A 26,084-nucleotide genomic window follows, 5' to 3' on the forward strand; every position below is an offset into this window, starting at 1 on the left:
CTCTTGCATTTAGTGTGGTTCTTTTCTCTCTTGCTGACTGACCCGAAGGATATTGCAGTTGTTAGTCGAGCTATTGGAATATCTTTTTGGCCTCATTCCGGATGTTGCCCACTGACTGTCATTTGCGAGTCATCGAGTTTGGAGTTTAGCACGGTGTGCTAGTATCTTGCACCAACTCTAGGGCTTCGAAGTAAGTACTGTGTTAAGTAAGGCGCAAAAGAAAGAGACGCATTAAGAGTTCAAGCGTAGTGTGCTAGGTTGTCGCATGACGCAAGGCCGATGCCAATGCTTCCGACTAGTACCGCGGACATTTCATAGGCCAAAGCTTCTTTGTTGAACGGTTCTTGATTCGACGTCATCGCCAATCTGGTAGTACTTTGCGTGCAGCGAGGCCGGCATAATTGCACACATCGCATCAGAAGCAAGTCAGAGATGCCCTATTGGTTTAATGTTCAAACGCAATCACTTAGGAATGCCAACGAAGTTACACACCCGTAAACATGACCAGGATACATTAGACACCACACTTCGTTCATGGACGGAAGCTTGATAGCATGGCAATAGTTCGTAGCTATGGTACGAGTACAACCACGTAATCGTCCATCTGGCCCCGGTCCACCAGCAGACTACCTGGTTCACTCGGTCATAGGAAAAGATCAGGTAGTTTTAGCGCAAACATCGAAGTATCTGTCTTGATGCTGCTGATTGTGGCCCCTGGATGTACAAGTTTTTCATTCAACGGAGTTGGCTAGTAAAATGCCCGGATACACACGAAAATGATACGTACTAAACGCGGTACCAGACGGATGCGAGCAATCGCGTATGCATGTAGATCTTTGGAATAGAGTAGGGCGTCCCGGATACGCCCGTGTGTTTGCTATTGTAAAAACCCTCGTACTTCCCTCTATCCTAGACTATCCCGTTTCTTTCCTTCTCTTGTAGCCACAAGTTGCAGTTAAGATGCTACTAGCTATTCGTCAGCCCGGCATCGCTAAATCAAGGAGGGATGTCATGGCGCTGGCTGCGCAATCGCTGAAATTCCTGCGCGAACGCGTCCCGTCGTAAGCTCTTCGAGCTAAGTGCTTATCTTGACGTATTCCATCATCAAATGGGCCACCCCAGTAACCGGGCCACCCCACCAAAGTCGACGCAATTTGTCGCACGTCAATAACCATGACACTACCGCAACGCTCTCTTTCGCCTCAAAGGCAAGGTAGATGTAAATTTGCTATTTAAGCGCTTCAATCAAAGCAGATACAAAGTTAGTGTTTAGCGTCGCGGGTATATTCTGTCCCTTGTACGACTCTTCAACGCCGGCTTTAAGGTATCCATAAACACGAGAGTACGTCACGTAACCGAAAGCTATTTACTGAAGAACAGTACGAGAGAGCGTCGTCATGGAGGTGTGTATATGTCACTGGGTAGACATGGATATGACTAATCTAAGAGTTTATTCCTTCTATCTCCGTGGTCTTACCGACATAATGCATTCGCCCGTTTATCCATTGGGGCTGGTATACTGCATGTAATACCGTAGTGTGTGGTACTGTTCACACCTTCATCCCGTCCTGCTTTGATCGAGATCGATTCATCCAAATGCGTTGCATGCAATACGCTATTTAGGCGAAGTAGCTCTTCCATAGCACGCCCTCGAGGTCTTCTAGTTGCTCTTGGTCGAACGCCTGTCGAAATGTTAGTTGTGTTTCTCGGGAAGCGTGGGAGTGCTTTGCTTACCTTGACATCGACATGCCAGGTATCCTGCCTCGTCTTCTTAAAATCCGCCAATACGCTCTTGACGCTCTTGCCTACCATTCCGGGGTCACTGCTCGCCTTCCTCGCCAATGTGGCCAGCACATCCGGCAGCCACTGCGGCGGCGGGCTCTGGTAGGGGAATGCTTGTGTCAGTGCGCCCAATCCTAGGACTGCCGCATGTCTAGTCAGCACCAGTTTGTTTTGGTCTGCGGACGGCGTGCCAGGGATAGCCTTCTTCTTGGGGAGCGGGTTCTTGGTGAGCTGAGTGGTGAAGCGTTTCTTCAGCGTTTCAACCTGCTTGTCGCGGAAAGCCTGAGGACTGCAGCGGATCATACCAGACAGGGTTGCAGCGGCACCCATGCGGACCTCCAGCTGTACGTCCGAGAGCATGGACGAGACGCAGTCGAACAGTTCTTGCTGTTGCGATGTGCTCATGAGGAATAGGCGGCGGAAGTAGATGACCTGGACATTGATCAAGATGCGTAAACGCTGATGCCAGCTCGTTGCGGTCTTGCCAATGCGGATAAGAGCGGCGATGAAGTCAGAGTCTTCGCCTTCGCGTTGCGGGATGTTCGGCAGGTGGCGGAAGACGTGGTAGGCAAGAGACTGCAGCTCAGGGTCTTCCTTGATATCCATCATGTGGAGAAGCTGTTCCATGAAGACATCAGGGAAGAACTTAACGAGTTGCGTGCATTCGTATGAGGAGAGTGTTGAGTCGAGCCAAAGCAGAACGGTCTTGCCGCCAGAAGTGTAAGAGGAGGGCGTTTGTTGCCCTGGCTCGCGTTGGTGGCGCCAAACCTCAAGACGGGAGAAGACGTCGGTTATTGTGTTGGTGAACTCGTCCGTGGGCTGGTAAGGACGAATACCGATCGACGAGGCTTCTTTCTGTGCTTTGATCAGAGTGCCGACATCTTTGTAAGACTCGTGGTAACGTGTGCGGTAAATTGTGGCGATAGTCTGTCCCATCGCTTCACGCACACCCTTGTACGGATGATCAAGGTGCTTCATGAAGTCTTCCAAGATCGGCTTCTCCAAGCGGAAGTGCCAGCCTGCGTCGCTGATCATCTGTGTCAGTAGGTGGACCTTAGAGCTCTCTTTGAAAGCTGCATTGGAGTCCATATCGAGGCGGAAGCTAGCAAGCCAGTCGACCATAGGCCATCCTCGTCGAGGGTCCTTCGACTGCAGGACAACGTGCAAGAATGTCGTCCAGTACCCTGAGTTTTCGGGTGTGAGACCATCCTTGAAGATACCACGAACGATCGGGAAGACGTATTCCCAGACTTCTGTTCGCTGCTCAGGCTTCAGATCTGGCGCACAAGAGAGCAGAGCAGCCATGATCTCCGAGGTTGCACGATGCTGATGCTTATCGCTACCATCACTGTACACAGCCTCGGTGAGGTCCTTGATGTCATCGAAAGTCGCTTCAGTCAAGCCACAGAAGATGAGATCGAATGCGTGTGTCAGAAGCATTGCGCTAGACATACGGAAGCGGTCGGCGCTGGCATCGCGGGGCTCCTGCTTCATGAACGCAAAGTAGTTCGAGAACCACGATCGTGTCAAATGTCCCGCAATCCTCTTGCGCACGGCGTTTTCGGTCTCGTCGTACACTACTTGGGGCGCATTCGGTAGGAAACCTGGCATGGTCTTGTTCCACACCAGCCAACCAGGGTAGTCAAAGTCGACATAGTACTTGGCCTCAGGATGTGCGAACGATTCGAGGTAATCTTCTGTCCAGTTTGGATCGTCGGGCCGGGTTGGAACTGAGATCTTATCTGGCAAATCCTCTTCGCCTAGCAGATACTTCTCGTAGCTATGACCAGTGATCGCACGTGTCTGAATGACCGAGAACAATCCGATAAAAGCGCCTGCATACAGACCTCGCAGGCTCGGATGCTGATCAATAGCACCCTTAGCAACGAGGTCGATCATCTCTTCGGAGGCAATGGTATCGTAGCGCATCCCAAGATTGACGATGATGGCCGCTGTGCGGCTGACCTTCTTCCAGTGCTCGGTCTTAGCAATCTGCACCAACTCTTTTGACAGGTCAGCCTTCTTGCCTTCAATGCGAGCACGCTTCCGCTTGATGTAGTCGCGTCGCTTCACGACCTTCTGCTGCACGACCTCGTCTTCGGCGGAGTCGATGGCATAGGCGAGTGCCTGAACAATGTCCTTGTCGAGGATGACCATGCGCTCCATTGCTTTGCCCATGTCCATGACCTGGAACGTGGCGTTTGTAGCGAGCTTCTGGACCGATGGCTTGTCGGCACCAGTCACTTCGATGAACGCCTTGATCAACTTTGGAGTAAACCTCCAGTCGCGACTAATGGTCTTTGCCAAGCTCCCGAAGAGAAGAGCAAACATCGCACCCTTAATACGAGGGTAGTCATGCTCTGTCACAGCCTTGACGAAAGCATCTAGGAGCGATGGGATGACTAGCGGTCGAGCGCCCAACACGCACTTGACTGCCGATTCGTTCGCAGTCTGAGCCGTGCGGCGAATCTCTGTGTAAAGAGAGATACTGGACTCTGCAAGGTCGAGTAGCAACTGCTTGTCGAGCTCAGTTTTGGGTCGAGGGTTGGCATTGTGGCGGAGGCGCTGCAGATGATACACATTGGCGCGTCGGACAAGGAGGGGTCGAGGGTACTGTTTTCGCAGACCGCTAAACCTGAACGGCTGCTCGTCGTTATCGAGAAGCCTCGATATGCGGTCAAGAACATGTGCAGAACGCTCAATGCCTACGTCGATGAACCACGACCGGTACGCATTGTAGAGAGAGTTGAAGCAGGGCACATCATCGGGCTGCTTCTCGATCAAGAATCGATGAACGTCATGCAAGATCTCGCCAACGCGATGGCGGAGGTCGTGGATGAGTTTGTAGTTTTTGTCATCTCGAGACAATGGATACCCAGACTCATACTGGAACGTAGGCTTGACCTCTTCATCTTCTGCCTCACCCAGACCAGCATCGTCATCGATACCCTCAGTGTCCATGGCGTCAGGATCCGAATCGTTCTCATATTCGGCATCAATGCTTCCGCTGACTCGGTCATGTCGCACGTCGAAAAGCACTGAGATACCCGAGATGATCAGCCTCAGCAAGACGAGGTTTCTTGACACTTCGTCTGACCAATCTTTGCCAGTGCCCTCTCTGTTGATCGGCGAGTCTGCAGATATAAGTGCAACAAGAGCGTTCATAGAATTGCTGGCGTGCGTTTCGAACAATCTAACGGCAAACTCGACCTCTTCGGGATTTGGAGAGTGCCATTTGACATTCAAGTTCTTGACGTCTACCTGCCTTCCCCAAGACTCAGCAGTGATACCTTGTGCAAGCTCATGCTGCTCGTAGATATCATAGTCGATGGTGTAGGTACAAGTGAGATTGAGGAGAAGATGATGGATGAAGTTGGAGACATGCACCGTAGGCGTGCCCCTGCACTTCTGCTGCATGTACTCCGCGATATCGAAGAGGTCGTCCTTCCACTCAAGTACAGCGTCGCCAACATGTACAACGCACATGCTCAGAATGCTGAGGTTCCAGACAAGAGCACGGTCACGCGGGAGGACTTCGGCACCGGTTGTTCGTGTCGAGCCGGCGCCAATGTCCTCAATCTCTGTGCGGATTCCTGCAAACAGGTGGGGCAGCAGACGCTTCAATGCTTTCTCAGGGTGGATCTTGACAAGACTGTTGCAGATGAAAGCAATCGCGTCTCGCGCCTGATGAATGACATGGTTCGAGATGAAATTGGCAATCTTGTCTAGCGCAACATCGTACAACTCTGGTGAAAGCGCAGCAAGTAGTGGTGTGAATGCCGCGGGCAGGTGATTCACCACGTATTCCTCAGGCGACCCACTACGAACTCTCGAGGCGTCTGGCAAATTCTCCAAAAGAGTAAAGACACGACCAAGGAACGAAATGAGGAACTCATTCAAGCCTGTGGTGGAGGACCGCAGAATCATTTGCTCGTCCTCGTCGCTGAGCTCTTCGTTGTAATTGATCTCGATATTGCCGTTGGCGCTTTCCAACCGCTCGACTTGTTGTGTAATCCATTGCATGGCCAAGCCTGTATTGCTGCCCATGTCCTCTGATGCTGTGTCTGCGCCAGCGGAAGTTTTCTTTGCTTTGGTCAGGTCGTGGAACGGTACGAGGTAACACACGCCTTGCACGTATTGGAGGGTATGTAACGTCTTCTCCAGATCGTTGGCGTCGATACCAGGTAGCGCAAGCCCGAGTACTGTGGTAACGTGACACCTCCAACCTTTTGTCTTTGCCATGATCTTGGAAAGCATGTGCAACGCACGAATGGAGGAGATGGTACGGTGTACCTCAACAAGACCCTGCATAGCGGGATAGATCCGCTGCAGTGCACCTGGAAGGATGAGGTTCGGTTCCAGATACGCCAAACTCTGGAGGGTAGACAACGCATATTGTACGGCTTTGTCGCTCTTGCTGAAGATTCCCATGAATGTTACCTCCCGCAAACAGAGCACAAAGCGCCTCTTGACTTCATCATTGAGCTGACGCTCCTTCGGCACGTCCATCTCGCCACTGTGCTCCCGGTTCCAGCGCAACACGAAAAAGTCGGAAAGGTAGTACACCAGCTGTGCGAGCGGCCTCGTCCAGCTACCAGAATTCGACGGATGGAAGAATGTCTCAACAGCCTGAATGAGACCTTCCAGCTTACTCAATACGGAGTCTGGGTGATCTACGCACGCCGGTGACAACGACATGCCAATGAAGCGAGCAATGTGGTGAGTCGAAGGGTGCTTCCGCTGGTCCCGGTCAAGCATGATCGCCAAACCAGCACCGAGATCGACTGCACTGCTGTACGGCGACGTCGCCTGTCCAACAGGAATCTCAAGGAGTCGCAGAATCGCAGTGAAGATGTGCGAGTTCTGCTCGCCTGTGAACATGCCGTATTGCGAGAAAGGAATGTGTGGCGCTGTCAGGTTGTCTCTAGCCAGCCGCGATATCGTATCGAGGAAGTGCGCATCAAACAGTCGCGACCGGTTGACCAGCGACCAGCAATGGAAGAAGGTCGGTAGATATTCCTGCGGTAACAGGTTCGGCTTGTCCTCTGGAGCGGCATTCGTTGGAAGCAGCAAGTTCAGCAGTCCCACGACAACAAATGCGCCTTCGCTGAAGGAGGTGCTGAAGAAGGGCAGCAGCTCCTCGAACATAGCAGGTATCTCTTCCGGATCGAAGTATAGCTGGGCGAAGGTGCACATCTTCGTCAGTGTTCGGATGTTGCGCTTCACGTTGGGCGGGTGCGCGCCACCAGACTCCGAGGGCAGCACGAACAGCTTCAGTTCCCTGTACAGCGGTCGCCAATCGAGGATGAGGTCCTTGCCGGGGCGCAGGTAGTGTTTTCGCCTGGAGCTGGGTTAGTCACGTTCGGTGGGCCACGAGCAGGCTGCAGGCTGGGGGGCCACTCACTTGGTCAGCACCATGAACATGGACGCAAAGCGCTCTGCTACCAGATAGTCCAGCCCTGGAGCGAGCGCCAGCTCATAGTATAGGTTTACAAGCTTCACCCGCGTACTGCGGGGGAGGTCGAACTTGAGGGACAGCCAGCCTCGAATCTCGCGTGTCCAGTGCACAGCACCGGGGGCGAAGTCGCCTGCCGACACGGCGATGTAGAGGTGCTTCAGACATATGTTCAAGCTCTCGAGGCGCTCGCTGTGGTCCTCGGTCTGGTACGGCAGGTACTCGAAGTAGGGAAAGGTGCGCGGGCGGCTTCTGCTGTCTTCGCCGTTGACTGTGCCGTTGGCACTGCGCCAGTCGCCACCGGGTGAGGTTGCTCGCGAGTTGTCGGCGCCAGTGCCGGTGTCGGGGGCGCTCATGAGCTGGGATATCCGCTCGCTGACGGCCATGGTGATGGAGGGGTGTGGGGTGGTGGGCGTGAGCACGGGCGTGAGCACGGGCGTGGGCGTGGGCGTAGGCGTGGGTGTGGGCGACGAGCTTAGGGCGTGGTGGGCTGGAGCTTGGTGGTGGCTGTCATCAACAGGCGGCGGCGATCAATGCTGGTGGCCGTGAAAGTGAAAGCGAAGGTGAAGGTGAAGGTGAAGGTGAAGGCGTGTTGCTGTTGCGAATGTCAACGAGGAGGTTCCGTGACCTGCAGGCGAACCGCGCCGAGAGCGTAGTCGAGTACCCACACGACACCAGATGATCATCGGCGGGAGCTTGTGGACATGACGTACCTAACTTCTGCGCGTCGAGCGTTGGAGGTTCTGCTAGAGACGGGCAGGCGCTGCAGGAGGGGTATGAATGAAGCCCGCAGAATGTTCCTGCGAGCAGTTCATGTAAGTAGCCGCCTCGTTGCTGCAATCCCGAGCTGCGGCTCGCTTCGTCGACGATGACCGGGGACCTCAGTGGAGCTATGGCAGCGAAGGCGGTGAAACTACGCCCGCACTGGCTAGTCACGACGCGCGACCACAATCCACCAAGACACGCCTGGCGAGCAGCAGCGGCGCTGCACAAGGGCAATCGAACTGGCTGAGGCTGCAAACAACGCTGTTCGACGCGCTAGCCAATCGTCTCGAGCGCAAAGTGATCAGTGGCCAGCGATTCGTGGTCAAGATAAGATCGCACGACAAGCGGCGAGAAGGCGCTCTATAAGTCCCCCAACTCCGGCTCCAGGCATACGCAGACGCGCAACACAGCCAGAGGGGCGACTCCGGTAAGCACACGTTCCTTTTGCACTCTCTCACGTTCCAGCGCCTTCCCTGTTCCCTGCCGTCCTGCAGCCAGAATTCATTCGTCGAGTCTCTTTTTCCCACCAACCCGTTTCCGTGCATATTCGTCCCGCTACGCGTTTGGTTGCGCGGTTGCACGACACGCGACATGCCTGTTGCCGCCACATGGCGTGTCTTTGCGCAGTACCATGGTTCAACTGCACTCCTCACGAATGGAGAAGCACTCGGACGATGATGCATGCCGACTGGCTTCTGAATTTTGGAGTCCTCGACTTCTGACCACTCTGTTCTGCCCCAGAACATATAGACACCTCTCCATCTTGAGACCGTCTTTTAAACTCCAACCTCCTCAACAACAGTTCTACAGAACACAGCCAAACTCCACACTAACCCACACTAACCCACACAGCACCCACCCGCCATGTCCTCCTACTACGACGTCGACGCCATCCTGACCGACGCGCAAAAGGTGCCCTGCACATTCGAGCTAACCGTCCCGGGGCTCGGCTACCTAGAAGGCAACCTGCGCGGCGACATGAAGCAAGGCTCCAAGATCGAGCTGCCGCTCTGGCTGGGCGAGATGTTAGCCCTGAGCCAGAGTCTGAACACGCAGTCGCTCGTGACGCTGGACCCGCCGACCGCGCTCTCCCCGCGCGTTCTCAATGCGCTGAAAGCTGACCCGCGGACGGTGGATTTGCGCGCTTTGGCGCCGCATTTCTACAACCTCGGAGCACGGATTCTGGAGCTGTTCGATGAGGATGAGATGATCGAGGTGCTGTCAGATGTAGGTTTTCATCCAACTGCCCCTGCTTTTTGGGGAGCTGGCAGCTAACAAAAATGTCGTGCAGACGTACAAGACCCGCGCAGCCGTGATTGCAGACCAGGCGCACAACCCTCGCGGTGCTTTGGGTGAAGGTGCTGATTTCATGCGAGGCTTGGATGAGAACGAACGGCAATGTAAGGTGCTGATGCTACTGATGCCGTGTACGTGCGCTGATCTTGCTAGTGTTCCGAGCTGCACACGACAGCGCAAAGGGGGTTAGGACGTGGATGGCAGATTTGCAGAAGTGAAGGGATGAGACGAACTGTGTTTGATTCACGAACCCATCGGACGAGGATGAATAGATGTGACCTATGAACATGTCCGCCATGCAAATGCATAGACGAAAGACGAAAGACAAAGCACCGAAACTCCACGCTTGCGAGAATGAGTGTCGCTGGGAAATGAAAACGAGGGTAGTCGGATAGGATCGCATGCTGAACGCTCAAATAGCAGGCTGGAGGCCTTACATGCATAAAGAATACAAATTATGAACAACCCATCTCTTGCATCAACCTACCAAAAACCTAGGATCCTCGAAATGCACTCCCAAGATTGCTGTTCTGCAACAGGGCGATGAGCTGCTCTGGGGGGTATCCAAGAAAGACTGGACCATTGAAGACCATCTGAGGAACGACCTTGGGAGATTCCTGTTCTCTTGGCGGTGATGGAGAAGCCTGTGGCACAGGCTCTGGCTTGACAGTAGGCTCTGGCTTTGGACTTGGTGATCGGTATGTGCTAGGTCCTGGCTGCGTGGGCGCAGTCGCCACCGTAGGCATCGTAGGCAAAGTTGGCACGGCCTGTGGTGCACCCTGTCCACGCATTCTTGCAAGCGCCTCATGGTCGAACGGACACTTGCCAGTCGGTTTTTGCGGCGTCTCACCAATCTCGCGATCAGTCTTGAGCGGCACTGGTGGAGAGGCAGTGGCAGCAGAGCCGACCGAGGACGAGCTTTCGGCGTTCGTGTACTTGGCGGGTATCGAGATGCCCCATGGCCGACTTGGTGACTCGCCCACTCTGACATCCTTGAGTGGCCGATCGAAGTGGCTCGTCCTGTCCTCCTCTGCAGCCGGCTCTTGCGGTATGTCTTCTGGTGGTGACGCAACACCCTGCAGACTGTCCGAGACAGCCTTCGCCCACTTTGTGACCTTGGCATCCGCTTTGATACCCGGGTTGCCTTCATGATCTGGCTCTTCCTCGATCGCGTCTTCCGGCTCTTCCGGCAGCCAAGCTTGGTGCTTCTGACCCAACCCTTGTATCATGTTGACGATATTGCCATATTTGCGGTCCAGCTGGTCGATGCTTTCTTGATTACTCTGGAAGCGAGTGATGCAGACTTCGTGACTCCTCGGCAGCTCGTGCTTGTGCTTCTCAAAATACTTTGCAACTTCCTCAGGATCATGCTGGTCAAGGAATCGGATGGGGCATACGACGGCAGAACCCTCGACGGAAACAGAGGGTGAAGACGGGTTGTTTCCGCAGATTTCAGCGCGAATAGGGTCGGTGAATGATGGTCGTTTTGACCTTCTGCCTCGCGAGCTCAGCCTTGAAGTAGAGCTGCGCGGGGTAGCGAGCGAACTGCCTCTCCCAGCTCCCGATGCGAATGGACACCCAAGCTTACTGGGTGTTCCAAGTGCTGTGAAGTCTTTCTCCATGGGCGATGTGACACTGCTCGTTTGAGTATTCGATGATATTGTTTGTGGGTCCGCTTGAGGGCCGCTCCAGATTCTGACACCAGCATCCTCGGTGGGAGCACGCAGGGCAGCCGCAGCGACCTCAGCCTGTCTAATAACTACAGCCCGACTCTTTCGCTCCACGTCATCGCCCTGAGCCAACAGATCCACCACGTTCAACCGCGCCCGAGGCTGCTCCTCAGCTACACGCTCGAGGTCCTGAAGGAAGGCAATATGATCCTGCGAGAGGGTGCTCGGCGTGAAGCGCTTCAGAAGGTCGAGATACTGTTGCTTGTCAGCGCGTGTACCAGAGAGGCATGGTGTGACGAGTGGTGTTATGTAGAGGAGGATCAGGATAACATGTGGTTGTTGTCTGTCAAAGCCGCTGAGCAGCTGCAGGTCTAGAGCTAAGTGTATCATCATAGAAGATAGGGGTGTGTGTGTGTGAGGAAGGAAAGCCGAGCTCACCTGCTGCTTGGCCCAGGATAGCTTGCACTCCAGCTGTTTCTGCTGATCGAAGAGAGCCTGGTACTCTCCACTCAACGCCGTGAAGCCCTCGGCGAGCTGATCAGCAAGTTGCGTAACATTCTTGGTTGCCTCATCGGCCATGGTTCTGTTAGTCAAGAGCAGAAGCAGTGGTGTGGGCTGAGGGGGGGGGGGGGGGGGGTCTTTGGGAGAAGCCAGCTCGGCAAAGAGGCTGCGTGGTGCTGCGTGGTCAGGCGAAGGAAGAATCGGCGGATCCAACGGCAGGGGTGGAAGCGAGACGTCCAAACGCAGGACCCAAAAAGGGCAAGATCGGCACGCTAAGCTGCGCCCGAGGATCATTGCTGCGCGTCAGGTCTGCCTGCGCCTCTGCTGTGGCCCTGGTTTACGTAGCACCTTACGAGCGTTGGCCTTTTTATGCAGCATGCCGCCCATTCTGTGACAACTCAATCCCCCCTCTGCCAGCTGTCCCTGCAACTGTGACTTTCTTCCACATCACCTAGACTGAGTGCCTCAAGGGGCTCAATACTTCCAGCCATGGGCTCCCTCCACGACTCCCGCATACACAAGTGGTTCGCAACCTCGCCGCCCGTCGCATGGACAATACGACAGTTGAGAGAGATCCTCATCGGCTCTCTCAGGCAGGGGCCCATCCCCCAGCATGTCGCTTTCGTCATGGACGGCAACAGGCGATTCGCGCGAAACCACCACATTGAGACTGTAGAAGGGCACAACATGGGTTTCGAGTCGTTGGCAAGGGTAGGCTGCAGGAAACTCGACCTTGCTCCAGAGTACTGAACCAAGTGCAGATCCTCGAGGTTTGCTACAAGACGGGCGTCAAGGTGGTCACCATCTACGCTTTCAGCATCGAGAACTTCAAGCGCTCCAAACACGAAGTCGACGCCCTCATGTCCATGGCCAAGGTCAAGCTGGAGCAGCTGTCTGAGCACGGGGCCCTCCTTGACCGATATGGAGCATCCGTCAGGGTACTGGGTCAGCGCGACCTCGTCAAGCCAGATGTTCTCAAGGCCGTCGACAGAGCCGTGTCGCTGACTGCGCACAACAAGAAGTGAGTGACTCGAACGGTCAGTATCGGTAGCGAATTGCTGACCAGCCAGGGCCATTCTGAATATCTGCTTCCCATACACCTCGCGAGACGAAATCACAACCGCAGTCATGAAGACTGTCGAGACCTACAGCACGCCAATCCACAACCTCCAAAGTCCCTCGAAGCGTACTTTCTCCGAATCAGGCATCACCCAGCACATCCGCAAGCAGTCCCTCAGGGAGGATTCCGAGGGCGGGGCTGAGCAGCACCAGTCTCGGTCGTCTTCGCCATCGAAAGAAGGCAAGCATAACGACGACGAACGATCTTCGTCGACCTCGACGGCAATCAACCCCTCTGAAAAGGACGATTCCCACAACCTGAACCAGTTCCTGGATCCCGAGGCCATCACCGCTCAAACCTTGACGGACAACATGATGACAGCGGATGCCCCACCACTTGACTTGCTAGTGCGCACGTCCGGTGTGGAGCGATTGAGTGACTTCATGCTCTGGCAGTGCCACGAAAACACATCGATCGTGTTTCTCAAGTGTCTGTGGCCGGAGTTCGACTTGTGGCAATTCCTGCCTGTGTTGGTAGAATGGCAATGGCAGCAGAAGAAGATACAGGAGGCTGCAGCGCAACAACAGAAAAGTCGCGGGCGGTCCAAGTCGGATTAGTAGTCGCGACGTGCGGAAAGGCAGATGAAGTGCAGCGATCGGAACGCATCGACGATACCCCAGAAGCAAGCGAGCTTATTCATAGCGAAATGCAAGAAATCGGCAAATCACCCTGCGCAGCTGCCGAGCCCAATCGAGACTCGGCCATGCTTCGCAATTCTCCCGTTCGCACGCGAGTTCATGACAGATGACATGCCCCTACACCGCCGTGGGACCAGTCGTTATTCGCGCTAAAGCCAGGGGAACCCTCCATTCGCACCCCGGCAAATGCCCAAACGCCATGCTAACACCCGACTAGCCCTTGCCAGTGCAATGCTCTGGCACGCCATAAAGGCCGCGTGTGACCCTCTAAGACCTTTTGATCAAGCTGAAGTGCACCTTCGCGAGTCCACTGCTTTTCATAACCTCGTATTCACACATTGCGATTGCCACGTTCAGCGTGGAAGTATAGTGAAGGGTCAAACTTGAGTCTGCCGCGGCTGTCGAGCAACGTCTCACCACGCATGTAAGAAGAAGACCACAAGAATCTTGCATGCAATCTGGTGCTTATGATCACGAGACATGGCTACTCCTAACCTTCTCACTATCCCTGTCGAGCTTCGGGAGTTGATCTACGGCTTCCTCTTCAGTTCTTACACCGTCCTCCGTGGCTTCCAGCATACCAGCAAGCCAGAAGCGCAATCTAGCTCCTCACCTCGTGCAGCCTTGCTGCTCACATGCCGCCAAATTCACGCCGAAGCCTGGCGCCACCTCCCATTGAATTGCACCCTCCACTTCCGCGATACGGAGAACATACTCGATACCCTCCTATCTGTTAGCCAAAGCGTTGTTACCCGGCTTCGTTACCTCCGTGTTCGCGCCTTCCCATTTCCGCTCTATGCAGACGACAAGGCAGGATACTATCCCACGTACTACTTCGCCAATGCATTGAGCCTGCTTCCAGGCCTCTGCCTTGATGTACTAGAAGTTGAGGACTGCTGGCATGGCTGCGGACAGGGCGATGGCTGGCGCGACGTCACCACGTACATGGATATCGAAGCCTTGTTGAAGTGTGATGCATGGAGGAAACTCGTCTACACAACCCCATGCACCGATTTCATCGCCTCGGGCTACGATCACCGACAGAAACGGCAGCAGCAGCCAGAGAACTGGGATGCTCTACTCAAGGCACGCGATGGCGAAGCATCGGGGGCGAATGTGCAGATGTGGATAGTACCCACCAAACAAGGCGACGCTAGAGATGAAGACCGAACAGAAGATGGCCGCAAAATGCATGAATGGTCCGCGCGGCCGGGACACGAGATCATCCAGAACTGGCGACTGGCAGGGCCAGAGCAGAGCCTTAAAGGCGAGGTGAGGATTGTTGCAACACGGGGGAAGAGAGCGAGGGCTGTGCAGTTGGGGTTACAGGAGAAGATGGGATGGAGGGATCTGAAGGAGCAGGAGGGTGGATTCGTTAGAGAAGGTATGAGCTCTCTGTTGGAGGAAGCGGGCGAAGGCTAATGAAGCACAGATTGGAACCCTTACCACAACGACATGGCTGATGCAATGGGTTGGATGTATGGAGGTTGGAGCAGGAGAATGCACCTTGCCAGCCAGGCCATGAGTGGCTGATTGCTGTACCGCGTTTCTTTCTGGATTGTGGGAGGCAGGGCAGCGGCGTGGTAGAATCGACACGGACTCTTCGTTTGGTGTTTACATCCTACCCTACTTAGGTATTGCAGTCACGAGATGCAAGAGAACAGGGATGGATGTGTTGCTTTCCAATTGCCTGCAAGCCTGCCCAGCACTGACAAGTGGCTCAGACCTCCAAGTGGCTACTCGCTTTGCACGTGTTCCCGCCTGATGGTGTGCCTTGAAGCAATCGAGGCGTGGGCCGGCTGCCCTTGCCGCGAACGAGCAACATGACTCCACCTGGACAAGAGGCCGTGGCCCAAACGAGCGGCACTTTGATCCTCGGAGAACAAGTGGCCCAGCCGCACGCAGAGAGTCGAATTGCGGTGTGACATGTGCACTGTAGCATCGCGCGCTGCACTCGCGACCCCGCTAGCGCGACTGCCGTTCCCGCAACAACGAGCGGTTTGTTTACGTCAACGAGGCGCGAACCATCTGGAGTAGAACACCCGACTGCCTCCGCCCAATATGCCAGACGTGTCCCTGCTCTAGTCTGCACAAGCTTCCACTGCGCTGCTCCCCTCCACCGTGTCCACCGCCTGCGTTACAGCACACGCACTCTCCCTCCCCTCGTCGCTGCCTTCGCAATGGCAGCGCCTGCGCCCGCCCCCACGGCAGGGCATCGACGCCACAAGTCGGCCTCGGTCCTCAAGTCCATCATCGGCCAGCATAAGCGCTCGCCGTCCGACGGTACTGCCCTCAAGGTCGCCCCCGTGACTGCGCCCGTAGCTGCGCCCTACATTCCTATGCCGTCTGCGACCATGGATGCGCCGCCGCTGTTGCCGCCCGACCACCCGCACAGCCAGCTATGGAACGCCAGCAACGAGATCGAGAACCTCCCCATCCTCCCGCCCTCCCCGCGCAAGCAGCCGCAGGACCCCCGCAGCTCGAGCCCCAGAAAGGGCTTGCACAAGAAGACGCTCAGCTCCGTGTCGCTGCGCACACTCGGCATAGACAAGGCAAAGGAGAAGCAATCCGTCCATCCCAGACGTCCGCAGGAGGAAGAACCCGTCTTCGAGAAGTCGAAGAAAACCAAGTCGTCAACCCACCTGGCCTCCATGTTTGGCAAGAGCAAGTCCAAGAAGACAGCACACTCGCCGACCAAGGACAAGGAGAACACAGCTCCCTTCAGCTCAGCCGTTTCCTCGGAACCACCACGGACTCCCATCTGGGCTCAATTCAGCTCGCAGCCCCTGCAAGACATCACGACCACCACGAAAGTCCCGCTCAACGACCAGCGCCGTAGCCTCGAAGACGACATCGCCGTGTACACTCCGCAAAACTACTCGCCATCAAAGCAGCGCGACTCCTTCGACATTGGCCAACCCTCTCTTCAGAAGCGGCCTACGCCGAAAGAGCGACCAAAGTCCATGCACGTACCTAAGACCATGTCCACGGCCTCACTGCTAGACACATTTTCGCGGAAGAAGAACGCCGATCGCCCTCCGTTGATAGACACGCACGGCAACGGAGAGAGGACACGAGACAGCTCGCCATCGAAGAGCAAGCCTACAAGACCTGCGCTGGGACGCGCCAGCACAGATACCGGAAGGCAGTTCATGACGATCGGAGCGATGGAGCCTCCCCCGAGTCCAACGAAGAAGCCAAATAGAGTCATGGCAGCTGTTGCTGCATTCAACGGCAAAGCAAAGCAGACAGACGCTGCACCGGCATCGCCCACCAAGCTTGACCTGAAGGTGGTGGATGCCGAGTTCGAGGAAGTTCTGGTAGGTTTGCAGATTCGCAGACACAGGATCAGCAGTTGACAATGTCCAGGAATCGCGAAACATTCCCACACATCAGCGTGCCGCGATGCGGACGTTGAAAATCGAAGTCAAAGCTGACTTTGTTCGAACGCACAAGCTCGACACACCACGGTTGTCCACGACCTCCATTTCGTCTATAGGGGAAGGCGAAGGCAAAGGCATTTCCAAGCTAGGACCCAGTAAATCCACCAAGTCGAGAAACGACTCTACGCAAGAAGAACATCTAACGCTGCAGACAAGCAAAGCAGATGGCACCAAGCGCGAGCGCCCGACAAGCAGGACGTTTACGTTCAACAGGAGTAACTCTCCAACCAAGAAACAGCGAGCCACGGAACTAGGCACAAACGCAAAGCCTAGTCCAATCCCGAAATCTCCATCTTCTAGGTCTCTCATCTCAGACGCGGCCTCGAACAGATCCGTCTCCAACAGCTCCAAGACGGTCAAGTCCGCAGAGTTCATCAACTACCTCAAGAAAACACCGAAGCCTCAGGATGTCGAAGTAGGGAAGCTGCACAAGCTTCGTTTGTTACTGCGGAACGAGACAGTCGATTGGGTAGACACGTTCATCCAGGACGGCGGCATGCTAGAGCTCGTCGGTCTTCTCCACCGAATCATGGAAATCGAATGGCGCGAAGACCACGAAGACACACTCCTTCACGAATTACTCCGTTGTCTGAAAGGCTTATGTACAACGGATAGCGCCCTCAAACAACTCGCCAGTATCTCCTCCACCCTATATCCAGCCCTCCTCGGTATGCTCTTCGATGAAGAGCACAAAGGGCCTAGCGAGTTCACTACCCGCGAGCTCATGATTCAGATCATCTTCGCTCACATCGACATGGCGCCCGAATCCCAACTCCCTTCCCGCGCAACAGAACTCATCGGCTACCTGCGCGACCCTGTCAAAGAAAAGGAATCCTCCACGGTTCCCTTTATCCTGCAAATGCACACCTCCCGCCCTTACCAAGTCTGGTGCAAGGAAATGACAAACGTCACGAAAGAGGTCTTTTGGATCTTCATCCACCACCTGAACGTCATCCCTGTTCCCCCGGCGCCCTCGACAGACACGCCACCCAAAAGCTATGCAAAGATACACTTCCCCGGCCCCCGTGCAATCGTCCCTGCGGCTCCTTACGTTGGCGGTGTGGAGTGGGACGCAACGAATTACGTCGCCACACACATTGATCTTCTCAACGGACTGCTCGCATCTTTGCCTACTCGGCAAGCTCGCAACGGACTCCGCGAAGAGCTCCGAATTTCGGGCTTCGAGAAGCTCATGGGCCACCTCCGGGCTTGTAATCCCAAGTACTACGGCGCTGTGCACGACAGCATCAAAGTCTGGGTCGGAGCAGCGCTCGAGGACGACTGGGATGTCAAGGCTGTACGAATGGGCAGTGGAGACAAGAACGGGAGCAGCAGTCCTGTGAAGATGAGTCCGAAGAAGAAGGCAGAGCCAGCGCCGCAGATCGACGTGCCCAAACTCGATCTTGGGCTCGCGTTTGACAGAGAGATTGATATTGGCGGACCTGTGGGTGGGCGCAAGGACGATGCCTGGATTTAATCATCGACTCGTTCAGCACAAGCACATTGGATACTGCGGCGTAGTATCAGTTGGATCATTCCCTTACGGTCCCCGGCGCCGGTATGGACGGGTTTGGGGTGTTTTTCTATTTTGCACTCTGGATACTCCTGTCTCCTCCCCCACCTTCCTTCTTTCCGGCACACAGCGGCCACTTCAGCATATCTAACGACTTCCAACGACCCATGACGACCCCCTCGAGACGGCGCGCTCCTCCTCTCATTTTTGATTATTTCCTTTTTTCCGAGTTTTCATCTTCTACATGGACAAAGAGAGTCGCTGCGGAGTAGACTTGACTCGACTCGAGCGGATCTGTCTTGTCCTGCCATGTCGTGTCTCGCCTGACCCCGACCCAACCTTTCAACTAGCAATTGTACATATACACATCACACTGCATCAGCATACCAACTTCCTTTTTTTCTTTTAATTTTTTTCCCGCGCTCTTTTTTTGTTCCTTTTCCCTCGAGCTTGTGGTACCTGGCGTCGGAGTCGAGCGTGCATTGCGTTTTGCGTTTTGCATTCTGCGTATTGAGTATTGAGTACTGGGTAGTCTGAGCAGCGGCAGTAGTAGTAGTAGTAGTAGTAGCAGTAGCAGTAGCGATCCATCGTAATCAGTGCGTTTCGTCATAGTCATGTGACGTGCATGTCATGTCGTAGTCCATACACCCACACCCACACCCACACCCACACACCCACCTAACCCTCCCTCGCCCCCCTCCAGGACATCCTCAAGTGCAGGCTAGACGGCGCATGCATACTTCCTAGTCCCAGACTACACACGCACCCTCGATTCCAAACGCCGCTCACGGCACACCTCCACCCCATGTAGCTCCTGGAGCGTGTCCGTCGTGCCTGGTGCGTGGCTGGTGCAGGGAAGGATGCAGATGTGTATAAATGATACAAACACATCAAGACCACGCACCCACTCAAGACCCGCCAAACCCCCCAAAAAAACAGCACAGACAAAGACACAGATCCAAACACGCCAAGCGCCTCCTCCACGTCCACGCTGCGAATCCTCGATTCCCAAGGACCGAGATGGCCTTTGGGGAGAGCCTGGTGGATGGGTTGAGGAGTGTGTGAGCGTGTGAGTAGATCATCAAAAGAGTAGGACGCCTCAGGATAACTAGAGGGGAGGGTTGATGGCGAGGAAGAGTGAGTGTTGGTTGTGTAGTGATAGCTACTTTGTTATAGTTGAGTGGCTGGTGGATTTGTAAACATGTTGATCTAGTCTAACTAGTGTATTCTGGTGCTGGAGAAGTAATAAGAGGTCTAGAATCGAATAGTAGGTGGAGGTTATTAGGAAAACGCGCTGTCTTTAGTGATTTAAAAAAATGAAGCTGTTAAGTAAAGATAGGTATTTTATAGTTTTTGAGTGTAGAATTATCTGGTGATAACAGAGATTGTAGTAGTATTATATAGATTCTGTACTTCTACAGTAATGGATACTTCTTAATAGCTTAGTAGCTAATAGTTCTGGAATTGTGTTAACCTAGCTCAACGTTTTCTAGCACTGTAGGAGCGATGAGAGGTCTGGGGAAGCAGGCAGGGGCTACAGGAAGACGCCATCTTTGGTGATCGGAGGATGAGGCTGTTGAGAAGAGGCGGGTATGTTGTGGTCGATGAGTTAGAATTGTCTAATCGGCGACGACGGGAGTTGCGGTATCGTTGTGCAGATTGTGTGCTCTGTGCCTGAGCGATCTGGCGATCCCAGAGAGCGAGCATAGCCTTGTCCTCCTCGATGGCATCGATCTTGCATTCCTCCTGAGCTTGGGGCTCCTTCGCCTGGAAGTCTTTCGTGGCGTCCACGTTCTGTTGGCTACGGCCGCCAGCGGCTCCGGCTACGAGTTCGAGTTCCTTCTTCCTGATTCGTGGCTCCTACACCTTCTTCCCTTTGCCCTTCTTTTTCTTGCCAACTTCAATCGTCCCGCCTTCTACCTCTCCTTCCTGCAGGCCAAAAACCTCGTTTGCTTGCATTTCCTTGATCTTCTGCGCGCCGCTAATGAACATGGTGAGGTCATGGTTCTGCTCTTCCAAATCCGCTTTCTGCGCATCCAATGCTTTCACCTTGGCTGCAGCGTCCGCAGCAATCTTCTCAAGATGCCTGATCCGCGCGAGGAGAGAGTCATTGACAGTCTTCTCTTCCTTGTATTGTTTGGTCAAGGTACGTGCAAGGTCTGCTGCCGACGTTGCCTTCTGCATGTTGCGCGCGCTCTCCTTCTCTAGGCTGGCCATGGTAGCCACAGCTTCGGAATGTTGGAGTTCCAGAGCCTTGAACTTCTGGTCCAAGGCGGTCGCTTTACGCGTTGCCTCCTCCGCAGCCGCCGCGGCTTTTGAGCTCTTGTCCGTAGCCTTGGCCAATTGTTCCTCGAAATAGGCTCGCTGCGATTCGAGCTGGGATGTGAGCAGGTAGGCGTACTCCATGCCCATGTTGTCCAACTTTTCACGGGGAACAGTGTCGTTGGCGTAGCCGGTCATGCTAGCTGCGCCGAACGTCTGGTGTGTCGAGGCGGGGAGATCAACGAGCTTACCGTCGGCCTTGTTTTGGATCAGACGGTGGACGTAGCCATCACCTGCGTAGTCCCAGACATGTTGTGTTGCCACGTCCATAGCGTAAGCGTGTTTTGTGCTCTCATAGTGAGCAAACGCATGGGCCTCGTCGTAGCGTCCGCATCCTATATTACCGCAGATGACGCAGATCCACAGATTCTCAGTAGCGCCACATTCCTTGCAGTTGTTCTCTGGAGCCTCGCCATCAAGGCCACGATGCGATGTGAAGGCGTCGTTTTGGGTGTAGCGACAGACTGGACAGCCTGAGCCGCGCCACTTCTCCAAGCAAGCACAGTGAAAGACGTGCTGGCAAAGTATCGTCAGAAGCCCGGTAGTCTCGTCCATGCGCTCGAGGCAGACAGGGCATGTCGGCAGCTCGACTAGTGCAGGCGTGGGCGGAGCATGTGGTTTGGTGGTGAGCGAAGACGCAAGCGAAGTGTTTGCGTTTTCTGCAGAGGGGGAGGCGCTCGGCGCGGGGGTCAGCGGAGCAGTAGGCTCTTTGGATGCAGCCGGCGTGAACGGATCGTTGGTAAGATCAGGGTACGAGGAGGGGTCGCGCGCGGAAGAGTCGCCGTCTCGGAAGTTGATGGACTTGACAAAAACGACGTGGCAGTATTCGGGCTCCATGCTGTTGAATGCCTTCCCGTTCCACTCCTTCTTCCACGCCCTCGCCTGGCTTGCATCCCGAAACTTCATCAGCACCATGTATTTGTTTGCCCTGCTGGTCCGGATGAGCCTGAAGTGCGAGACATTCTCTCTTGTCTGCTCTCCAACAAAGCCTAGAAAGTCCGACGGCGTCATGTACGAGGGCACAGCCAGTATGCAGAGGGTCGTGCAGTTCTGTTCAACGAAGGGTCCGTCCGCACCCCCAACCTCGTCGTACAGCCCTGGTGTCTCACCTCCATCACGAAATAGGTGCACGACGCCCCAGCCCACCTCGGTGTTCTTGGGGTCGGAGGGTATGAACTTGCCCTTGGTCGCTAGGCCACCGGAGGTTGCAGCATGTTTGAGGGGGTTTGCGTGGGGCTGCGGTGTGTCGTCGCTGTTGCTTGGGAGCATGTCGATGCTGAGGATGGATATCGTGTCGAATCGCCAATCCTCGTGGGCAGCAAAGCTCTGCGTCCTTTTGTGTCCGCTCTTGGTCGTTGGCTTGCCGACTGGCACCGGGCTATCGTGGCGGTTCGAGAACGAGAGTCGCGTGCGCTGACTGAGCCGTCGAGAGTTGGCAGGTCGTGCAGGAAGCTCGCTACTGGAGGCGGTAGCGCTGTAGGCCCTAGGTACCGGCGATGCTGAGCTCCACGAGGCTCGCCTATGTGCTGGGAGCTCTGATGTGAAGATGTCCGTCTGCGGCGGCGGGGTGAAGGTTGTATCCGGCGAAGAGCGCAAAGGATGGAGCTCGAAGGATAGATGGAAGAAGTACTCCCGCATCACGAACGGCTGGAAAAGGTCAGCATCTCAGCGAATGTCAAGACACTGTGTAGCACGGAAGGTGTTTGGTAGATCAGACAACGGAATGACGAACGTTTGGAGCTTGTCGCATGTGGGGCATCCGGTGGGGCAGGCGCGTCGCGTCATGAAAGCGTGGCTAGGTAGGTATCCGGACCATTTTCTACCCTGCACAGAGCCCACAAAACTCCAAGTGTGTCACGAGAGGAGGGAAGCGTCACTGCACAACCAAAGTGAAGGCGCGTTGTTCAGTATAGAGTATGCTAGTGTTCATTGTCGTCGTCAATGCAACCTTTTTCAGGTATCAGAACGCCCTAGCTATGCAAGTGTATTCCTCCTAACCCAACATAAAACGCCTTCCCAAAAGGCACATAGACATGCGCTAAGAAGAACTTGGAGAGAAAAAGGAGCTGGCCGAGTGTCCCAGGTCATGCTGTTGTACTAAAACCGGTACTGATGGATGCAAAAGGTTGATAGAGGGTATTGGCTGAGAACATGCTGAAGAACAGAAAACAGATGAGGTGGTGTTGGTCACGCATCCCACTAGGGTTGATCGATTGCATCGACCATATCAGTATCTGAAATGTCCTCGACTTCCTGGCCATTCCGGTTGACTACAATTCTGCGCCCTCGTTGGTCGAGAGTGACGCCGTCTCGTGAGGCACCGAAGTCTAAGACCTTGAAATCTGTCAGCTGCTGCGGTTCAAAGCTTCGCTACTCGATCCACTTACCTCGATATACGTCAGGCTGTTCCGCTGCACGGCTGCGACGCATCGACGTTCGTTGAACTTGACCTGCCAGACACCGCTGAGGTCCGTCAAGAGGTCCTTGACAAACTCGCCGGTCTTGACATTCCACATCTTGAGGGTGCGATCTGAGCCCGAAATGACCTTTTGCCCGTCATGCTGGAAGCAGGTAATGGCTCCTGTGTGCGCACACAGCCTGCTCTTACACTGTCCATTCTCAGGATCCCAGATGCGTAAAGTGCTGTCCGCCGCGGCCGATACAAGACGTTCATGACTGAGATCCAAGAGGCCGACGAGTGAAGTATGTCCCTCTAGCGTGAAGATACACTGGCCAGTCTCAAGAGACCAGACCTTGACCATGTTATCCATCGAACCACTGATGCAGCGATTGCGATCGTGGTCTAGAACCACGCTGTAGACCTTCTGCGCATGGCCCTGCAAGCGCTGGACGGTCTCGCCCGTTGACACTTTCCACACGCGAACACTGCAGTCGTAACTGCCACTAACGAGGGTGTCGCCGTGAGCTGCTATCGCACGAACGGAGTGATGGTGGCCGGTCAGAGCGCGAACGAAGTAGGGGTTGTCGAGATCGTTGGCTGCAGACGATCCAGTCTGCATGATACTTCGATCGCCCGGCTTCGGAAGCTTCCACACCCGGAGCGTGGAATCTCGGGAACCTGTGATGATCATCTCTTCCTTGGGCATCATGATCGGCCGTCCATCCAGGGTTTCGCCGACTTTGGTCGGCTTCAATATAACAAGGCAACGAACCGTTGAGGTGTGGCCCTGGAAGACTTGTGTGCACTTTCCCTTCTCAATATCCCAGACTCGCACCGAACGATCTGTAGAGCCTGACACCAGGGTGTTCCCTTCGTACTGGAGGGCCCAGACACCACCCTCGTGTCCCTCGAGGCGACTGCGCAGGGCCCCAGTCTTGGTATCGTAGACGTTGATGTTAGTATCGTCGCTACCGGTCAAGATCTTGTCGGTGTCGAACTGGAGACAGGTTACAACGTGACGCTGGTGTGCGCGGAATGCAATGTGCCTTGGCTTGGTATCGTCGGCCATCCAGCTCCGGCGAATGAGGTGGTGTCGCTGATATAGAGACTTGTAGAGGTGCATGTTGCGTAGACCTGGGATTCCAAAGTTGGGATCGGGGATCGCGGCCTGTGCCCGTTTGGCGAAGGCGTTGGGCCCATCGCGCAGCTCGTTGGGTAACATGCAGGACATGAATGGCATCTTGGTTGACGTCAAGCCCTTCTTGCGCTGTTTCTTTGAACTACCATGCCTGCCGATGGCTTTCCTCTTCTGGCGTGTAGACGAGGATCGGGTAATGGCACCTTCGTGGTCAGCGGTCGTGCTAGATCCAGAACCAGTGGCGTGTTCGTTGTCTGATCGAGAGGCAACAGACATCCCTCGCAAGTCGCGTTCGTAACTCTCGGGGGACTCTGAGAATTGCCATCCCCATCCTTCCTGGACTGCGCGCTCCAGCTCTCCTGATGGCAAAACAAAGCCATCCTTCTCCAGGAGGTCCTTCCAGGCTGTCTCGTGAGTGTCGATGAGCTTCCGCCAGTGTTTCGAGACCTGCGCCGCACTGCACATGCTCTTGACATCCAGGTAACCTATGATCTCAAGCCCAAGTTCGGTGGGCAGCGAAGCAATGAAGTCGCGCTTCAGAGCTGGGTTGACCACGTCAGCAACGAAGTGAAGTGTGGACTTTTTGCATCGACGCAGCATTTGGTACATGACGTAATCTTTCATCTCTTCGGGGAGCGCGTCGAACGTATCTAGCATGCTCGGAATGCCTGTGACGGTTGGTGTCAGTAGCTGAGGGTTGGGGCTCGTGTCTCTCATTCCCTCTGCGCGCTGCGTTTGCGAAAGGTCCAGCGAAGAGACATCGTTCGATTCGTAGTCGGCAGCCATGCCTAGTGACGACGCTCCAGCGAGACTCTGTTGAGCGTTGGCAGCATACGTGGTGGGTGACAAACTCGGACTGGGTAGGCTCGCATCCTGTGCAGCTGCGATATCCAGATGCATAGGTGGGGGCCGTGCCATGGGGAAGTTTGGCTCCATATCAGATTCCGCGATTGGAGGCGTTGCCGCTGCACCCGGACCGTCGATTACGCCTGTGGAGAAGGATTGTGGCTGCGAAGGCTCTTGGCTGTCGAACGAGGTGGCATCGGTGTGCGAAGGGCCGGCGGTCGACTCTCGCAGCTGCCTCAGTGCATCTAGTGTCTTCGCAGCTCGTGATCCTTCCAGCTCTGTCTCAGGCGTGGCTGGAACGAGGTCTTCCATGTCATCAGGGGTGATACCCATGCGCGCAGTGCCTTCGTCTCGTGCTGCTACTCGCGGTTTCTTGCTGCGTCGTTGTAGGCTGGCCATCTCGGCCGCCTCTCGTATCGATGGAGGGGGAGGGGAATCGTCTGTCATGTCTCGTTTCCGGCGGCCGGATGCTGATCGTAGCGCTGGAGGCTGAGGGTTCGTGCTGAGACGCGTCGTGCGGCTTGGGGAGGCGAACGTCGGGGGACCTTTGAAGGTGTCGATCCTGCGCATCTTGCCATTCGAGGCTCGCAGGTTTTCTTGGAGAAGAGTGTGCTGTGGGGAAGCGGTCAGTGGGGTGTGATTTACGCGTCTGCAGCGAGCGGCTCGGGAACAAGACAGATGCGTGGACCAGCTAGCAGCATACCTCTTGTGCTTTCTTGGACGCGTCGTCCGCCTCCTCAAAACATCCGAGTTCGCCGCCAGCGTCAAAGTAGATCTTCCGTATCGAGTCCGGTGCTCTGACCTGTGCCAGTGGGTATTCTTTGGGGTCTCGCTCCGACAGGCTCTTGGCGTTGATACGCATGGGAGCGAGCGTGGTGGTGGTGGTGTATGTGGTGGTGACGACCGTGGTCCTGGTGGCCGGCGTGAAGGAGAACTGGCCCAGGGTGGCGTGTGAATCTCTCGACCTGGGCCGGCTGAGGGCGTTGGGGCCCTGGTGACTCGAAGACATGTCGGGCCGCGGGGGACGTGTGCTGCGTGGAGAGAGGAGGGTGGTGCTGTCGTGGCTTGGTGTCTGCTCGCGTGTCGACAGGCGTGACAGTACGGTACGGGCGTCGGTTCGTTCTACCTTTGTGGTGGTGGTGGTGGTCGAAGTCCAAGTCCAAGTCCAAGTCCAAGTCCAAGTCCAAGTCGAGT

The 26,084-nt window shown here is 55.2% G+C and overlaps 9 protein-coding genes across 10 annotated transcripts, besides 12 other annotated features; 4 read left to right on the forward strand and 5 right to left on the reverse strand.

Moving 5' to 3' along the window:
• Positions 1-239: 239 nt before the first annotated feature.
• EKO05_0005798 (uncharacterized protein) lies at positions 240-416 on the reverse strand (the record flags this gene model as incomplete). Its single annotated transcript, XM_059636673.1, has 1 exon — positions 240-416. The coding sequence occupies one exon, from the start codon at positions 414-416 to the stop codon at positions 240-242; it is 177 nt and encodes a 58-aa protein (XP_059492656.1).
• Positions 417-1,473: 1,057 nt separating this feature from the next.
• Positions 1,474-7,623, reverse strand: EKO05_0005799 (Proteasome activator BLM10; the record flags this gene model as incomplete). 2 transcript variants are annotated; one of them, XM_038939683.2, is made up of 3 exons in its annotated part: positions 1,474-1,682; positions 1,735-7,123; positions 7,187-7,623. In XM_038939683.2, 3 exons carry the CDS (start codon positions 7,621-7,623, stop codon positions 1,620-1,622), a joined length of 5,889 nt encoding a protein of 1,962 aa, XP_038798814.1. The 2 variants fall into 2 exon arrangements, with proteins under 2 accessions (XP_038798814.1, XP_059492657.1); XM_059636674.1 differs by having other exon boundaries at positions 1,474-7,123.
• Positions 7,624-7,671: 48 nt separating this feature from the next.
• Positions 7,672-7,706: a tandem repeat.
• Positions 7,707-7,782: 76 nt separating this feature from the next.
• Positions 7,783-7,825: a tandem repeat.
• A 1,041-nt stretch (positions 7,826-8,866) lies between these two features.
• EKO05_0005800 (DNA replication protein) lies at positions 8,867-9,516 on the forward strand (the record flags this gene model as incomplete). Its single annotated transcript, XM_038939882.1, has 3 exons — positions 8,867-9,229; positions 9,294-9,402; positions 9,452-9,516. 3 exons carry the CDS (start codon positions 8,867-8,869, stop codon positions 9,514-9,516), a joined length of 537 nt encoding a protein of 178 aa, XP_038798815.1.
• Positions 9,517-9,792: 276 nt separating this feature from the next.
• Positions 9,793-11,547, reverse strand: EKO05_0005801 (uncharacterized protein; the record flags this gene model as incomplete). Its single annotated transcript, XM_059636675.1, has 2 exons — positions 9,793-11,223; positions 11,407-11,547. The coding sequence occupies 2 exons, from the start codon at positions 11,545-11,547 to the stop codon at positions 9,793-9,795; spliced, it is 1,572 nt and encodes a 523-aa protein (XP_059492658.1).
• Positions 9,943-9,984: a tandem repeat.
• Positions 11,548-11,587: 40 nt separating the features above from the next.
• Positions 11,588-11,605: a tandem repeat.
• A 353-nt stretch (positions 11,606-11,958) lies between these two features.
• Positions 11,959-13,146, forward strand: EKO05_0005802 (Ditrans,polycis-polyprenyl diphosphate synthase ((2E,6E)-farnesydiphosphate specific); the record flags this gene model as incomplete). Its single annotated transcript, XM_038939701.1, has 3 exons — positions 11,959-12,180; positions 12,231-12,490; positions 12,540-13,146. The coding sequence occupies 3 exons, from the start codon at positions 11,959-11,961 to the stop codon at positions 13,144-13,146; spliced, it is 1,089 nt and encodes a 362-aa protein (XP_038798817.1).
• A 561-nt stretch (positions 13,147-13,707) lies between these two features.
• Positions 13,708-14,760, forward strand: EKO05_0005803 (uncharacterized protein; the record flags this gene model as incomplete). The annotated part of the gene is made up of 2 exons (XM_038945836.2): positions 13,708-14,611; positions 14,660-14,760. The coding sequence occupies 2 exons, from the start codon at positions 13,708-13,710 to the stop codon at positions 14,758-14,760; spliced, it is 1,005 nt and encodes a 334-aa protein (XP_038798818.2).
• Positions 14,761-15,407: 647 nt separating this feature from the next.
• EKO05_0005804 (uncharacterized protein) lies at positions 15,408-18,147 on the forward strand (the record flags this gene model as incomplete). Its single annotated transcript, XM_038939708.1, has 2 exons — positions 15,408-16,547; positions 16,597-18,147. 2 exons carry the CDS (start codon positions 15,408-15,410, stop codon positions 18,145-18,147), a joined length of 2,691 nt encoding a protein of 896 aa, XP_038798819.1.
• A 517-nt stretch (positions 18,148-18,664) lies between these two features.
• Positions 18,665-18,714: a tandem repeat.
• A 14-nt stretch (positions 18,715-18,728) lies between these two features.
• Positions 18,729-18,763: a tandem repeat.
• A 64-nt stretch (positions 18,764-18,827) lies between these two features.
• Positions 18,828-18,855: a tandem repeat.
• Positions 18,856-19,118: 263 nt separating this feature from the next.
• Positions 19,119-19,149: a tandem repeat.
• Positions 19,150-20,043: 894 nt separating this feature from the next.
• Positions 20,044-22,143, reverse strand: EKO05_0005805 (RING-type E3 ubiquitin transferase; the record flags this gene model as incomplete). The annotated part of the gene is made up of 1 exon (XM_038939721.2): positions 20,044-22,143. The coding sequence occupies one exon, from the start codon at positions 22,141-22,143 to the stop codon at positions 20,044-20,046; it is 2,100 nt and encodes a 699-aa protein (XP_038798820.2).
• Positions 22,144-22,704: 561 nt separating this feature from the next.
• EKO05_0005806 (SCF ubiquitin ligase complex subunit cdc4) lies at positions 22,705-25,899 on the reverse strand (the record flags this gene model as incomplete). The annotated part of the gene is made up of 3 exons (XM_038939659.1): positions 22,705-22,839; positions 22,893-25,502; positions 25,594-25,899. The coding sequence occupies 3 exons, from the start codon at positions 25,897-25,899 to the stop codon at positions 22,705-22,707; spliced, it is 3,051 nt and encodes a 1,016-aa protein (XP_038798821.1).
• Positions 25,763-25,808: a tandem repeat.
• Positions 25,900-26,020: 121 nt separating the features above from the next.
• Positions 26,021-26,039: a tandem repeat.
• Positions 26,040-26,080: a tandem repeat.
• Positions 26,081-26,084: part of a tandem repeat that runs on past the window's edge.

This window comes from Ascochyta rabiei, chromosome 9 (assembly GCF_004011695.2).
Source record: "Ascochyta rabiei chromosome 9, complete sequence".
Taxonomy (NCBI): domain Eukaryota; kingdom Fungi; phylum Ascomycota; class Dothideomycetes; order Pleosporales; family Didymellaceae; genus Ascochyta; species Ascochyta rabiei.